The sequence below is a fragment of the Triplophysa dalaica genome, chromosome 4 (assembly GCF_015846415.1).
Source record: "Triplophysa dalaica isolate WHDGS20190420 chromosome 4, ASM1584641v1, whole genome shotgun sequence".
NCBI lineage: Eukaryota > Metazoa > Chordata > Actinopteri > Cypriniformes > Nemacheilidae > Triplophysa > Triplophysa dalaica.
This window is the reverse complement of record NC_079545.1, coordinates 5,307,191-5,321,515: the sequence shown is the minus strand read 5'-3', so window position 1 is coordinate 5,321,515 and position 14,325 is coordinate 5,307,191. Positions and strand designations below refer to the sequence as shown.

The 14,325-nt window shown below is 37.3% G+C and overlaps 1 protein-coding gene across 1 annotated transcript in view; it reads left to right on the top strand.

Annotated features, from left to right (window-relative positions):
* Window positions 1-78: 78 nt before the first annotated feature.
* The window catches only part of LOC130418827 (LHFPL tetraspan subfamily member 7 protein), a 99,343-nt gene continuing 85,096 nt past the window's right edge, over window positions 79-14,325 (top strand). Inside the window, exon 1 of the mRNA XM_056744961.1 lies at window positions 79-1,273. Within this exon, the coding sequence (XP_056600939.1) occupies window positions 965-1,273 (309 nt within the window). The 5' untranslated portion in view covers window positions 79-964. The remainder of the gene's footprint in view (window positions 1,274-14,325) is intronic.

Genomic DNA, 14,325 nt, shown 5'->3' with positions numbered 1-14,325 from the left:
TTGAATGGACACAAAACCACGGAGATGTTTCTCAAAAAACTATATTTTACAAAAAAAGATTCATATACAGGTCTTGGACATGAGGGTAAATAAATCAAGAATTTTAATTTTTAAACAAACGTAACGTAATGCGCTGCAGTGCATTGTGCGATATTAAGTCAAGTCACCACCAGAGGGCAGTATTGACGCTTTACATTTTTCCCATATTGTTTGGAATACTTCATATTCCTGATACGAGATAAAGAATATCTTTAAGAATTGATATCGATCCGTTCAATTGTTATCTACATCTGTTTAAGTCTAAACTTTTTTAAAGAAACACACTTCGGGGTCATCAAGGTACATCGACGTTAATAGGCCTATTTAAGCAGTGGACCGGAAAAAATAAATAAAGTGTTTGCACGATTTTTTAAACCTTAAAGGTTTTGTTATAAAAAACTAATATTTTCAGTCAAAAGCTATGACCATCTTCCCAACGGAGGCGACGCCCACATCCATGCGTAACACGCGCGGCAAGTTTCTGTTCTCGCTCCTGCAGCACGCGAGCTGCGTTTGGACTGGACGTCTGGCACTTCAGTGCAAAACAACGAAGCCGATGATGATGATGTTGGCAGAGGAAGGCAGAGAAGATTCGGGTCTTTTGTGAAGAGCACCTGCTTGTGACAGCCCAGCTTTCCCTGAGTGCCAGTGCTTGTGGGTGTGACGGATGTCTTTTGTCCTCCACCAGCTTCCTCTCTTCCATTTAAACGACTGCAACATGTTCTGTATGGATTTGGATGTTTCTGGAATTACATTTAACTAAAAAGTTACGCTTGCATATGCTCTCGACTTCTGCGCACTAGTTGACTGGTGCAATCGTCTTCCGAACGGATCGGTTACCCATGTTTGATTTTTGGTGCGCATCTCTGTACCTTTTGGGAAGTGTGCGTTGCGTTTATTTTCACAGTGAGTGAGCGCACTTCAGATGCATGCACTGTTTGACCGCAATTGGAAAGGGCTGGGAATCGATCTGTCTCCGGTCTCGTTGCCCCACGCCGCGAGGATGTTCAGCTGTGTCGGGTGTTTTTGGGTGCTCCTGTCCTCCGCCCTGGTAGCGATCTGCAGCTTCAGTTTTATTTCACCCGCGTGGATTGTGAAGGACCACCTGAAAAACAAGGACTCCGTAAGTTTCGGGCTGCTCTGGCACTGCTCGGAGTCTCTGGATCATATGTACAGATGCTACACCTTCGGCGGGCTGGGCAAATTTCAAGAAATTCCTTCAAGCTCCTGGCAGGTAGGCTGAATCGGTGCTGAGAAAATACTGTAAAAACAAAACTGTTCTAATATAATAAAACCTATATATGCTGTATTTGTTAGATACACTATACAGTTGTTTAGAAATAATCACAGCATCTGTTGAAGGCAACAGCCTGAACTGCGTAAGTGCGCGTGCAGCATCAGCTTGCATGGCTCACGTGCCCGCATGTGAATCAATCACATACCTGCACATATTGGCTAGATAAGATTTTCCTGTTTTAAACTGGAAGAAAAGACCAAACATTGCTTATAGTATTTGAAAACGGGTATATTATTTGAAGTGTGTCTATTCTTATACACAGAACACATCAGTCTTCGTTAATAATTTAAAGTAGTCTATAAAAGTTGAGTCTCAGTTTATTTAACTTAATTCAACTAACTTAATTAACTTCATTTAGTCCACTACATCCGAAAAAAGATAAACGAATCTGTTTTCAAAATAGGGCACGTTTTCCAAGGTTAGTCAGACTCTGAACATGCAGACGATCCTAACACAGAAGTGATTTATCCTCGGGATCTGTTTCGTGCAACATGTGTCTATTCAATGTTTATAAACTCTGTGTTATTATGATCAGCTCACATCCTATATTTCTCACACAGCGCAATATAGATTTTTTATTTGAAACAAAGTATTAAAGTTTCCCCATTCTGAGGAAAGCTAAAATTACATTTGTTCTTGTACTTATTCAATATGATGACATGGTAAAAGCAAAAGGAGGCTTGATCTTCTCAGTTCTTCTCCTGATAAAAACCCAGAAATTTCATAGGTATTCTCAATTTAACACTCTGTGCTGACACAAATTACAATGAGCTCCAGAATGTCCAAAAAAATCTGTCTGGTATAAAATAAAAGATTTTCAACAATTGCTTTGTAGAGCTTGCTGAGTGCCTTTATTTGGATGAATATATAGACACAAAAGAAATTTTGTTTTGTATTACCAAGAGCTGTCTACATAACTGCCCACTTTCAATAGACCTTTCCATTTCACGTCACTCAAAGCACTGACTCTTCTCTTGTTCCCTTAAAACCCTAAAATCTCTCTCTCTCTTCCTTCTCTCTCTCTCTCTCTCTCTCTCTCTCTCTTTCTCTCTCTCTCTCTCTCTCTCTCTCTCTGCAGCACAATCCGTCTTGTGTTTTTGATTTATGTATGGATAAAAAAATTAGCATTTGAAAGCAGATATTAATAAATTGCATTACTTTGATTTATAGAGGGATTTCAATGGTGGACTGGGAAGATGCTTTGCTCATTCTCAAGGATTTGCCGAAAAGAAAGGGATGGATTTGAGAAAGACGTTTGGCAGTCATGTGTGCACCGCTCCTGCTAAAAGCCTCAGTAAATAACCGAGTGTACAGAACTCAGATTGTTGAGATGCTGCCTCATCATTTATTTATGAGCTTTGTACCCACTGCCATGTTGTTTTAGAGGTGAAGTGTTTGATAATGTTACTAAGTGAACTGTAAAAGCTGACGTGTGTAATTTTTTCAATGTTAAAATACGTTAGTATGCCTAGTTTTATCTGCAACCACGGAAAGCCATTTCATAGATTGACTTTCTGTAGAGTGTATAAATGTGCCACTTGCATTGCATTGCTTTGATTTTTGAGTTGAGCAATGATGTGAGTTCAGGTTTAGGTTGCACTTCCTGTTTGTCCAGATATGGGGAGTTTGGGATTTTTTTTCTCACAATTTCAAATAGGTTCCTGAATACTTTCCCTTATGTGATTGGTCTGATGATTAATTGAAAATTGCGATTAGGCCGATGGTCTGTTTTAAGACTTTGACAATTGTGAATAACAATTCTTTACAATTTATTTATTCATTAAGGAAGGTATATCCTTTAGAAATGTAAGAATTCTGTAAATAACTAGCCTAATAAACTTTAAAACTGACCATTACTGAAATGAGAGGCACTCAAACTAAAACTGAGATATGGGAATGGTGTTTTCATGCTGTCTAGATGTAGCAAGTCTCAAATCATTTTAATAAAACTCATCAACACAAGAAATATAAAGTTAATAGTGCTCTAGTCTATAGACTCAGAGAGGTGGCACCTGCTCTTTATTGGTAGCACCAGAGTCGTGAGGTGAGGCAAGAAAATAGAAGCCCTTTTGTGGTTAATTACATTAATAAATCAATTTCAAATGAATAAAAATCATTGTTTCTGCTTTTACACAAACTTTCTTTTGACACAAAGTAAAGTATATATAAGGGAGTAATGATTTAAAATCACAATTTTAACCCAAGCTTTTGTTATATAAGAGGGAATCGTATTCACGCGAAGATCATGTAAGTATTAGAACTGGCCCTTGTTACTGAGATTACATCTGTTATTGACATCAGGCCCAGCGAATGGCAGGTTCTGGAATGCACCTATCTCTGATGACATTGATAGGTTGAACAATGTCTTGCCCCGCCCACTGGTGTGCGCGTGACAATTCTGAAGTGGTGCGGAACTAGATAAAGCGAACAAGCTATAAACAAACATGCTGTTAAAGATTGCTAAATATTGTGCAAGCGTTTGTTCGTTTCATTTCTCACTGGATTCCTTTGTGAACAAAGCAGAGATCGACACTGGATTTGTGGAATAACTAAAAGCAGTGCTGTGTCGTGAATATGGGATCCGATAGGAATGGTGCAGCAATCTTATTAGAGTAAAACATTTGTGCACTATGCGTCACTATGGTTTGTTAGAGATGCCCTGAGCACTATCCACAAGATTAGTGTTACCTGGTGACTTCTAGTCATTTGTAATACTTGCAGAGGTTGTCTGTGATCTTAAGCCTGTGCGAGTCTCCATCTCTGTGATTTGACGGCTCATATATGAATGGTTTTATCCACCTTTTAGCGAATAATAGAGGCTGTTTTTAGGTGTTTTGGTATTATTTCGGGTGCTTGGGTATATCCATAAGTTACCGGGAGTCTCCCGTTTGTATATTTATTATGGAAACTCTCATAACATTCACATTTCACAGAATTGGCTCCAACTACGCAAACTGCTATCCAATCAAAGCGGTGGGCGTTTACTTATAAAGTCTTCAATGCGGCACTCCCATTGAAACCGAGCGTTTGCACTCCTGGCCTCAAAACCCGTGTAGAAAATAGCCTATTACTTATTGATTTTGATGTTTTTGCATGTAAAATCCACACAAACGTCATAAGTAGACCTCATATAACAGTATAAAACAATAAACTAAACTGTATGATTTGTAATTTCTTAACCCACTAATATAAGGGGAACACAATTCCTTTAATATCGGTGAGGGTTTTTGGCCTTTTTAATCTTTATTATGCTGCTGCCCCTTTAAGAGAAAGTATACGGATACACGGATTTAATACTCTGACGCATGATGCATATTGTTTCCCAAATGTTAACCTTCATGAAACAGACTACTTTTACAAGGATCCTTGCTAATATAGGAATATTGACGTAATTTTTAGATTATGTGTCCGTTTCAGAGAAAGACAATAGCTCTGACTCTCTGATCACGCATGTTTTAGCATGTTTTCTGCCGTTGCCTCAATCTGCGTCTTTTGTACCTTAGCTGTGTAAGTTCTTGTATTCTGCAGGCAAAACATATTTTTTTTTAGCTTCGCTTTGTCAGTCCTTCTGCATCACTATCAATAACATTAAATGCACCTCTTACCCATGTATACAAGATAAATTAAGTCAACGCATCGAATAAAGCCGCACATTTCATGACACTTCAGTGATTCTTTAAGTAGAACAGTTTGAAGAGAGTTGCTGAAACGTATCAGTTATCCTGTTTAATATGTTTATTACCGTGAAAGTGTGAATAAAACACATCTATTTCCGGAGTTTACTTTCAGTATATTTTCCATGAATCAAACACTGAAACCTGATGTTCTTGTGCACTCCCTCTTTTGAGAAAGAAACCATCTGTTATGTCTTGCCCTTTGCATTTTGGAGTTATGCGCACATTTTGTCCCGAGTGATAAGACCACTGCCTTGCATCTGACCCACTTGTTTTATTTTGCCTCTTTTTTGATTCTCTTTGCCTTCATCATCTCCATGTTTTCAAGACCCTATGGGCAGGCTCTCTGCTGATGCTGTCAGACAGCGGTCGTGACTGTGCTCTCACTGTTTTCTTGCTCCTAACAAAGCTGAGAAAGTCATTTAAAAGAATAATTCACTGACTATACAGACATGCTCTCATTTACACACCCTAATGTTATTTAACGCCCTTATGACTTTTCCCCACATTGTCAACTTTACATTCTAATGTTCTCCTATCTAAATTAGGTTTATCTTAAAAATCTATGCCTCAAGATTTCTTGACAGTGACATCAAATGTTGAATCCTGGGTCTTGACTGATCCTGTCAGGCAAAAACCCACACGAAAACTTACCTCGGAGTCAGTTAGATGAGGGAAAGGTGGATGAATAATTTTCCCGTAGCTGGGATGCCAGTAAATTAATGTAAAACAAAAGTTTTGTGATGTAAAATTACACGCTTTTCATATTTTTCTTGTACATTTGTAGTCTTATTTGTAGTCTTTTTTTATATTTCTGAAATATATTGTAAAAAAGGTGAGGCATCACCTAAATACAGTGAAATAAAAAAAAATCATATTTACAAAAAAAATATTTGTATTTATTAAATTGTATTGATCATTAATAATTTTCGGTTGATTGATTATATGATGATTTTTTTTTAATACAGTATTGATTTTAAAAAATTGTCCTATAATTTTCATTTTCAATTTTCATTATATAACAGAGCTCATCGTTGACATGATAGATGTCAGGCTATATCTAGCTGCACTTTTTCATAATCAAGTTAAGATGTCTCGATGCCTTTAAGTGAAAAGACCCATAATCATTAATAGGGCTTGTGCAGTCAGTGTCCTAGTTTCCCATGGGCACGAGTGTCCTGTTGACAGGCTGAGTTATTAGTTCTTGTTCCTCAAGTCGTTCTGCCCTGGGCTGCTGTGCTTGGACAGCGATGAATGTGAGTGGAGGATGTGATGTTCGCCCGCCAGTGAATTTTTTCTTAAGTTGTTAAGAGCTCACGTGGTTACATGGGACTTGACGTGACTGTAATGAAGTAAAATGTTGCCGTAATTTTAGGATAATACTACCATACTTCACTATATAGTGTGTGTAAATTTGGCAGGTACCATGCAATTTGTGCAATGGACATACAGTAAATGATGACTCGGTGATCTACGTGATTGAATTTCCCAGCGGATTGAAAAAATAGGTGAAAAAATCCCTCAAACCATCGCTACATCATGGTACCACCAGAGTAGTTCTGCACAAAACTGTCTCTCAGACACACATGCTTCATGTCTTTTTTGTCGAGGTCCTTGTGTTTTGTATCTCGAGGAGGCAGCAGTAATTTCCTACATCTGAGTTCCCAGCCCGCGGAACCAAACCACAGAAGCTGCAAGTTTTTATCATGGTCGCCACATTGCCATCTAATGAAATGATGGATGAGGCCTAGTTTCTCTCTCACTCTGCCTCATTCTTCTACTGAGTGTGTGGTAGAGAGGGAGGCACAGGCGTGTCCCAGCAGAGAGAACCCAGATATTAAACTGGCACAGGGGCCAATGGATCAGCTGTCAGGGTGAGAGATATACAACAACAGGGCCCTGCGCGTTTATACAGAGAGGAGCACTGACAGAAATCCTTCAAAGCCGGTTAAAGATGGTCACTTCACATGACTGAGGTTTTTCTCACTGCAGATATTCAAGAGGTTTTCCTGCAGAAGTTTTTTAACGATCCTGTCAGGACATCAAATACACAGATTTAGGCTTGCATCATGTAACTAAGGTTTGTACTTTTTCAGAATCCAAGTACCAATTTTTGCAGCATCTAGCGGTGAGGTTGCGAATTGCAACCAACGTCTCTCTACACCCTCCCCCTCCCTTTTGAAGCAATACGGTGGCTGCACAGAACTTAGATGTTGTTGCGTTTTCGTTTCTTGCTGAAGGAGATAACATATTCACGAAACACACTCTGCAGTTTGGGGATACTGTAGTAACAACATGGCCAATTACATACAAGGAGACCCGTGGTGTATTTAGATAGAAACAGCTCATTCTAAGGTAATACAATAAAAGTCTTTATACACCTCTGAAGACATAGTTAAGTATATTATATTGCATTTCTCCAAAACATTACACAGTGGACTAGGGATGGGTATCGTTAAGATTTTTTAGATACTCCTTTTTGATACCGGTACTTATCAATACTGTTATCGATACTGCGCTCTAAAATTTGATGAAAAACACATGACTTGAAAAGAAGTTAAACATTTTAAGTTTCTTTATTATAGCTGAGCTTTAGAACTGCAGTTTACAAATGCTTCTGAGCAAACAGATAATGCCACATAACAAAACGTGTGTGTGTTCCTTAGCATACCACTTACGGCACTTAGCATATGCATAGGAGCACATCATAATGTAACTCAAGATATTTACTTAACATCACTATGGCTATTTGGCACTTTCTGGTTTTAGGTCTACATACTGTAAATGTAAGTACTTTTTTCTAAGCAAATAATATTTTTTTTATTGTATGTACTATTTTTTAAAACTTTACTAGCACATTTACTTCAGTTTACTAAAGTAAGTAAATATACTCCGTGGTCGAATTATTAAAAACAATGTTATAACTTGTTTTCAATTAAAGGACTTTTATTTTGACGGGTTGCCGCAAAGGGGTGTTTTACGGAAGCCTCTTCGTTGTGACACGCGGATGCTGAAAGCTCCACAAGCGCACCTTGTCACTCTTTCACTCATTAACAAGCAATACAAGCAGTTTCCAATTACATCGGCGAAATCATATGGCCCTAGATTTCACACATACGTCGAGCAAACTTCGGCCATTCATTATACAAGGATGGATTCATTATACAAGGACTTCTTCTCGGTACCGGTTCACACTGGACCTTTAATTTAATATAATTGTTTCTTAAAGCCAAGAATTTCATGAATTCATCCATTCATGGATAACAGTAATATACGTATTCTCTTACAACTTCAAATAAGAGTAAAAGAATATGTCAATATTAAGAATGAGGGCTCTTTTGGGCGCTTATCGGTCATAGCAGTTTTCCACACTGACCTTGCTATCTCAAGGCTTTGTTCCCTCAGGAAATACAAACAAGAGGCTCTAATTGAAGTTAGCGGTTCTGGATGCAATAAGAGGCAACAGAACATGTGACATTGTGAGTTTAGCATTTAATGGGATTTAATCTGGCTGTGGTTTATTGATAATACACGGCGCATATTAAAATGGTTTTCGACTCCTGTGGGAACAGCAGTGAGAGGATTGTGAACGCAAGAGGTCGGCGTCAGCATCTGTGGCAGAGATATGACGGGAGTTCGGATTGGATGCCGCACTGGCACGACAGATAGCAGTAAATAACAGAGATTGTGTTCCCACAACAGAGTTCAAGAGTATGATCAGAGTCCTGCCTGGCCTACAAAAACGTTACATACAACAAAATAAATGAACTCAACAGACCTTGAAAATCAGAACAGGATAGGATTACCCTCTGTGTAATAAGTTAAGACCAGGTTTGAGTTCTATGGTGCAGACTATTTTCAGTTCTTCAAAATAGCAAAGCTAACAATGAGCATGAAAAGACAGTTTTTTCAGACCATTTGTGCCTCCCATTGACGCACAAATGAGCGTAATGTGCCATTTAAACAACGTGGCACAGGATGGGAAAATTAGAAAAGCAAGAGTGGTCCTTTTAATGTATTCAGGTATTCAGAATAATAAATCCTCTCTTATCTGATTGCACACTGGAATTTTGCATTTAAGTTCTTGTTTTTCTGTATTAATTCTTTCATCTATTACCCAATGATATGTCTTGCTCCTTTATTTTTTACTATGGCATTGAAGCTTCAGACCCCCTAATATATTAGTCTTATACTGATTTTTTTTTCTTTCTTAGTGTTTTTATCTTGTTTTCAGTATTACATTTATACATTTTGGCAGATGCTTTTATCCAAAGGAACTCACATTGCATTATACTACACATGTGTATCTAAGTATATGCAATCACTGGGATTGAACACATGAGCTTGCCGTTGCTAACTTTATGCTCAAGCCACTGAGCCACAGGAAAGCATGTATGTACAGGAAAGTATACATTTAACAAAATCAAGAAACTTATCCGAGTAGCAAAATTAATTAAACATTAAGTTAAAATGAAAAGAGATTATTCTTAAAACAAGAACAAATGTCTGTCGGTGGTATAAGAAAAAAATATTGAAATAAATTGAAACTTGTTGAAAGTTTATCTTGATTCAAGGTATTTATACTGGGAAACAATAGAAATATTTGTTTTGCAGTGTAGTAGACAGGTTTTAACATAGCCATTGCCTAGGACAGGGGTTTTCAAACTGGGGTCCGGGGCGACCCCCGGGGGCCTCCAGAAGGTTGAAAGGGGCCCCTAGAAAATTTCAGGGAAAAAAGTCTACTGAAAATTATTATTGTTTTATTTCGAAGTGCTTATCTGTTTTTGTGCTATACGCAGAGATCCATTGTTCATATATTTTTAGTGAGTTTTGCTCGCTATACTGTAGTTACTGTTTTGACCTCAAAATGAAAAATGCTAAAAGACAAATACATTCTAATTGAAAATGCCTCTTCGCGGTGATATATAAACATATAACTAAATATAGGTGACATATAGAAAAATAAGTTTGGAAAAAAACACATGAGATGGACTATTTATCAAACAAAGTTTTAATGTTTATTTACATAAAAAAAATACATGTATTTTAGAAAGGGAGTCCCTCACAAAAGGTTCATTAATTTGATGGTCCTTGGCATTATAACTAACCTCTTTATGGGCATAAGCCTTCCTGCGCATTGATTTTTCTTGCCATTGTCATGTTCAAGATCCTGTTAGCAGTGCCGTCCGCCTTGCAAGACGATTTCTGACTTATTAAAAATGGATTGATAAAGAGAAAGGGGATAATAACAGCAGATTGACTTCAGACTCCATCTACAGTGGATTAAAATAAGCAACTGCAAAAATTAAGGGAGGAATGAGAAATCATATAAATAACAGGCGATACTGCAGGATTGATATAATGAGGGAACAGGCAGAAAAAGACACACCTTCCCACTCTCTCAGTGGAGGACAGAATGCTGAGTCAGAGCTTTCACCTCACATGATGTCCATTACTTAAACAGCCCGTCTACTTCACAGGACACCCTCTGGGTGCTTTTTGTATTGATTTAACCGTGAGCCCAGAACCATTTTTTAGTGTAAATGATTGTTCACTTGGCCTGGCGTGTAGGGTACATGCCCTGCTGTGAGCTCATCGGCAGCCATTTGTAAGGCGAACGAGCTGATCACTCGCCACAAATCAGCCTGAATTGAGATGTTTTGTTAATAGAGAGCTGAACTTTTTATGATATTTTTATGGTTCTCATAAATATTTGTTCTCTTATACAAACAAAAAGAAAACAGGAGTTTGATGTACTTTGTAGAGGCTGTCAGAACTCAGTCCTTGCAGTATGTCTACTGTATGAACAACGCAGATAGAAAAGATCAAATGTTCATTTAGATGTTGTTATGCTTATGTCATCACAACGTGACTTCGGTCTTTTCTGATTAAAATATTGCTGTTATTCTTTTTATTAGAAATAGTAAAACACTCTGTGAGTTTTTTCTTTTTGAACTGCTATTGGCAGCCATTGACCAATCTGCATCCAGGACCAGAGCTATACTGTACATTTAAAGTTGGAGGGGGTTCTAAAGAATAATTCATTCACAAATGCCGATCAGTTCAAATCAATCCAGTTTTTTTGACTGCATTGGATCATCTAACTGGAAACTTGGTTTATAATAAATGACACACAGGTAGAAAATAGATGTGGTGAGTACCATCACTATGACATTAGTTATGCACAAAGCAATAAACACTCAAAAAATATATATTTTACACAAATTTCACCACACATATCTAATGATCTTTATATTTTCATACCTCTACACCAAGACCAAACAAATCCTTTGATTTCCCATTTGTTTTAGGTGATGTAATGGCCTCATAGCCAGGAGCCCCAGAACCCCAAACTGCAACCTTTTTAATTAACGTTTCGATAAGTGCATTTAATAAATTGGGATATCGAATTTGTTATTTTACTTTTAATGAATGTCTGACTGCAGACAGCCAAGAGCTGGTCAGCATTCTGGTGATGCACTTTTAAATAAGAGAGATCTTTTGAGGAAGTATATTATTTTGTATTCAGGCTGATGCAACTTCAGGGGTTTGTAATTCAGTCCATCGTAGGCTACTATTTGAAAGTAGATGTGCACAAACCTGCAGGTTATTGTTCTTTCTTACTACCTATAGTTTATTATTACCAACAGTTGTGTTTGAGCATCAAGTTAATTTAGTTGAAATGCTTCTCAGTTGAAAAAAGGGGACAATTGTTTTTTTGTAAATTCATAGAAATGAGAAAAACTTTGACCTTTGTCTAATGTTGATTGTTCCAGGTTGTTCTAAATTAGAAAGCATGTAGAAGTTATTAGCATAATACACACCCAAACCATATCCACATACATCTTTCTGCATAACCTTTTCTATAAAACCATAAGTTAGTCACTCGGCATGTGCTCTCTTGTAAAGAAGTTGAAAAAATAATATAACTTTGTACTTTCTGTATATAACTACTCTCACCAAATTGTTACACTAGTGCTGTTAGTCAATTAAAGTTAATAATATGATTAATCACACATAACCTTAATGTTTTGAAATATACTTTTACATTCTAATAATTCAAAAACAAAAGATTTCTTTAAAGCATAATTTTATTAATTTAAGCCAACTTTCTGATATTAGTACAGCAACTGATACCTTATTTATTTTAGCATTTATTATGGCCATTAAACGGTACAATTGAGAGCATTCATGTCTAACAGGTTGGAGGATTGACGAGACACTTATCTCACGAGACGAGACACAAGACTGGGTTCACGAGAACAAGATGAGACAAGATTTTTTGACTTTTTTAAGTGATGAAATATGGAAAAATGCAAAAAAATTGGCATTATAAAATCAACTTCTACTTTATGAAACGCTTTAAACTTCTATTCCCCAAAAGCACTGCTGGCAGCACAAACCACCTTAAATACCAGTGCTTTTATGCGCAAGGCGCTACAGATGCGTGTTTACATCGAAAAACGCTGGGAAAAGTAGCACCGTGTTGCGTTTTGCCGTGTCGCACAGCTGGAATCTATCTATCTACACTAAACACGTCATAGCAACTGTTTCAAATTGCACTTAAATGGTTAAAAAGCCTTGACATGAATAGGAGCGTGATTATATAATGTAATGCTAGACAAAGGCTGACAGAACGAACGGATGCTGCATAAAATATTTTTTACGAGTTAATCTGATTTTTTTTTTTCGCATGCGTTAACGTTGACAGCCCTATTTTATACTCAAATACATACGCACGCACAGTGAATGAGAGCTCAAAGACAAGGAGTCCACTGTCTGTATTGATTGCTGTCGGTGATGATGTAGAATTGTTGTATTTTCAGTTGACATCATCCTCATCATCAGTCTTGATCCGGATCTGTATAGTGAGTGGTGCAGTTACTGTATATTTCAGGAAGCACATGGGAGCGGTGACAGACAGGAGCGCTCATGCATAAATGCAGGAGAGAGTTCACAGAGTGGGTTTGAGCAACTCAAGGACAACTTCCTCTCAGTTCCACACACTCTTTTCTCATCTTTTCAACTCGAATGTTACATTGACATTTTTATTTAGTTATTTCGTTTTACAAAATGAAACGTAATCCGATTGTCATATAATTCAGCTTTAGTTGTTTTGTGCTTTTGAATAATGTAATTGTCAGTATTACAGGATTACATGAAGTGTCATGAAGTGCTTGAATGGAAACACCGTCCACCGGGTAAAATAAACTGTTGGAAAATAGATAGTTCATGTTTATGCTAAATACTCGTATGCTTTATACTGCACAGCATGTTTTTTCTGCTTACTACTATGCACCGATACGGAATCTCCCCACAGATTCCGGTTATTCAATTGATGCCGATAGGGGGGATTCTGGGGGCGCATTACAGAAAGTTTCTTATTCTAGGTCTTAACTTAAGATATGATACGTTTAATTATAATTTTTCACTAATTCGAATTACAGAAGCAAATCTTATCTTGATTTGGGATTCCTATCACGTCTTACAAACTCGTATCTTTTCTCTAGTTTGGAAATCCTAAATTGCAACATCAAGCTCGGCAATCCACTTTCAGGTCGGTTACCAAGCAACCAACACTGTGCTAGCTGCTGATGAGGTAAACTAAATGGAAAAAAAATTCACCTTGACTCACTCACGAAGACATTGACAGGGAGTGGGCTTATAATGTGTCTGCAGTGTCCGGTATTAACCGTACTCCTGAGACTGAAGAAAAGTTTACCACCCTTGCAAGAAAACAAACAAAAAAAATGTCCCACAGGCAAGTGCATTTTTGTGTTAGTTTTTAAATATTTTTGAAGTTAGGACAGCTGTGGGGTTGTACTACATTTTAGACCATTCATAGGATTATTTGTCCAGTTAAGACGCTTCTGTAATACCACTTTCCTATCTGTAGTTAAGATAAGACTATGCACTAAGGAAGTGCTGTTCTGTAATAGCTTTTGTCCTAAATGAGGTACTAACTGAAATGACCTTGTTTACAGAACAGATAGGATACGATTTTCAAACTGCGATCTTTCTGTAGTACGCCCCCTAAAGATTAAATTAGGATTTCTTAATACTCTGAATGTTATTAATTCATATAATGACTATTAATATTGAACAGCAAACTGGTGATGTTTCTTAACATTTTCTATATGGGTCAATGACGTGAAACCCTTCGATTTAATCACATAACAGCTCAATTTCAAAATAAAGTTGTGAATTAGTTGCAAACAAACCAAGATTGAAATTTTGGTTTTAATTCATTTTGAGAGAATAATTGGTGAATGATTGCAGAAATGTATATGTGGTGTAACCGCAAAAACTTCCCCT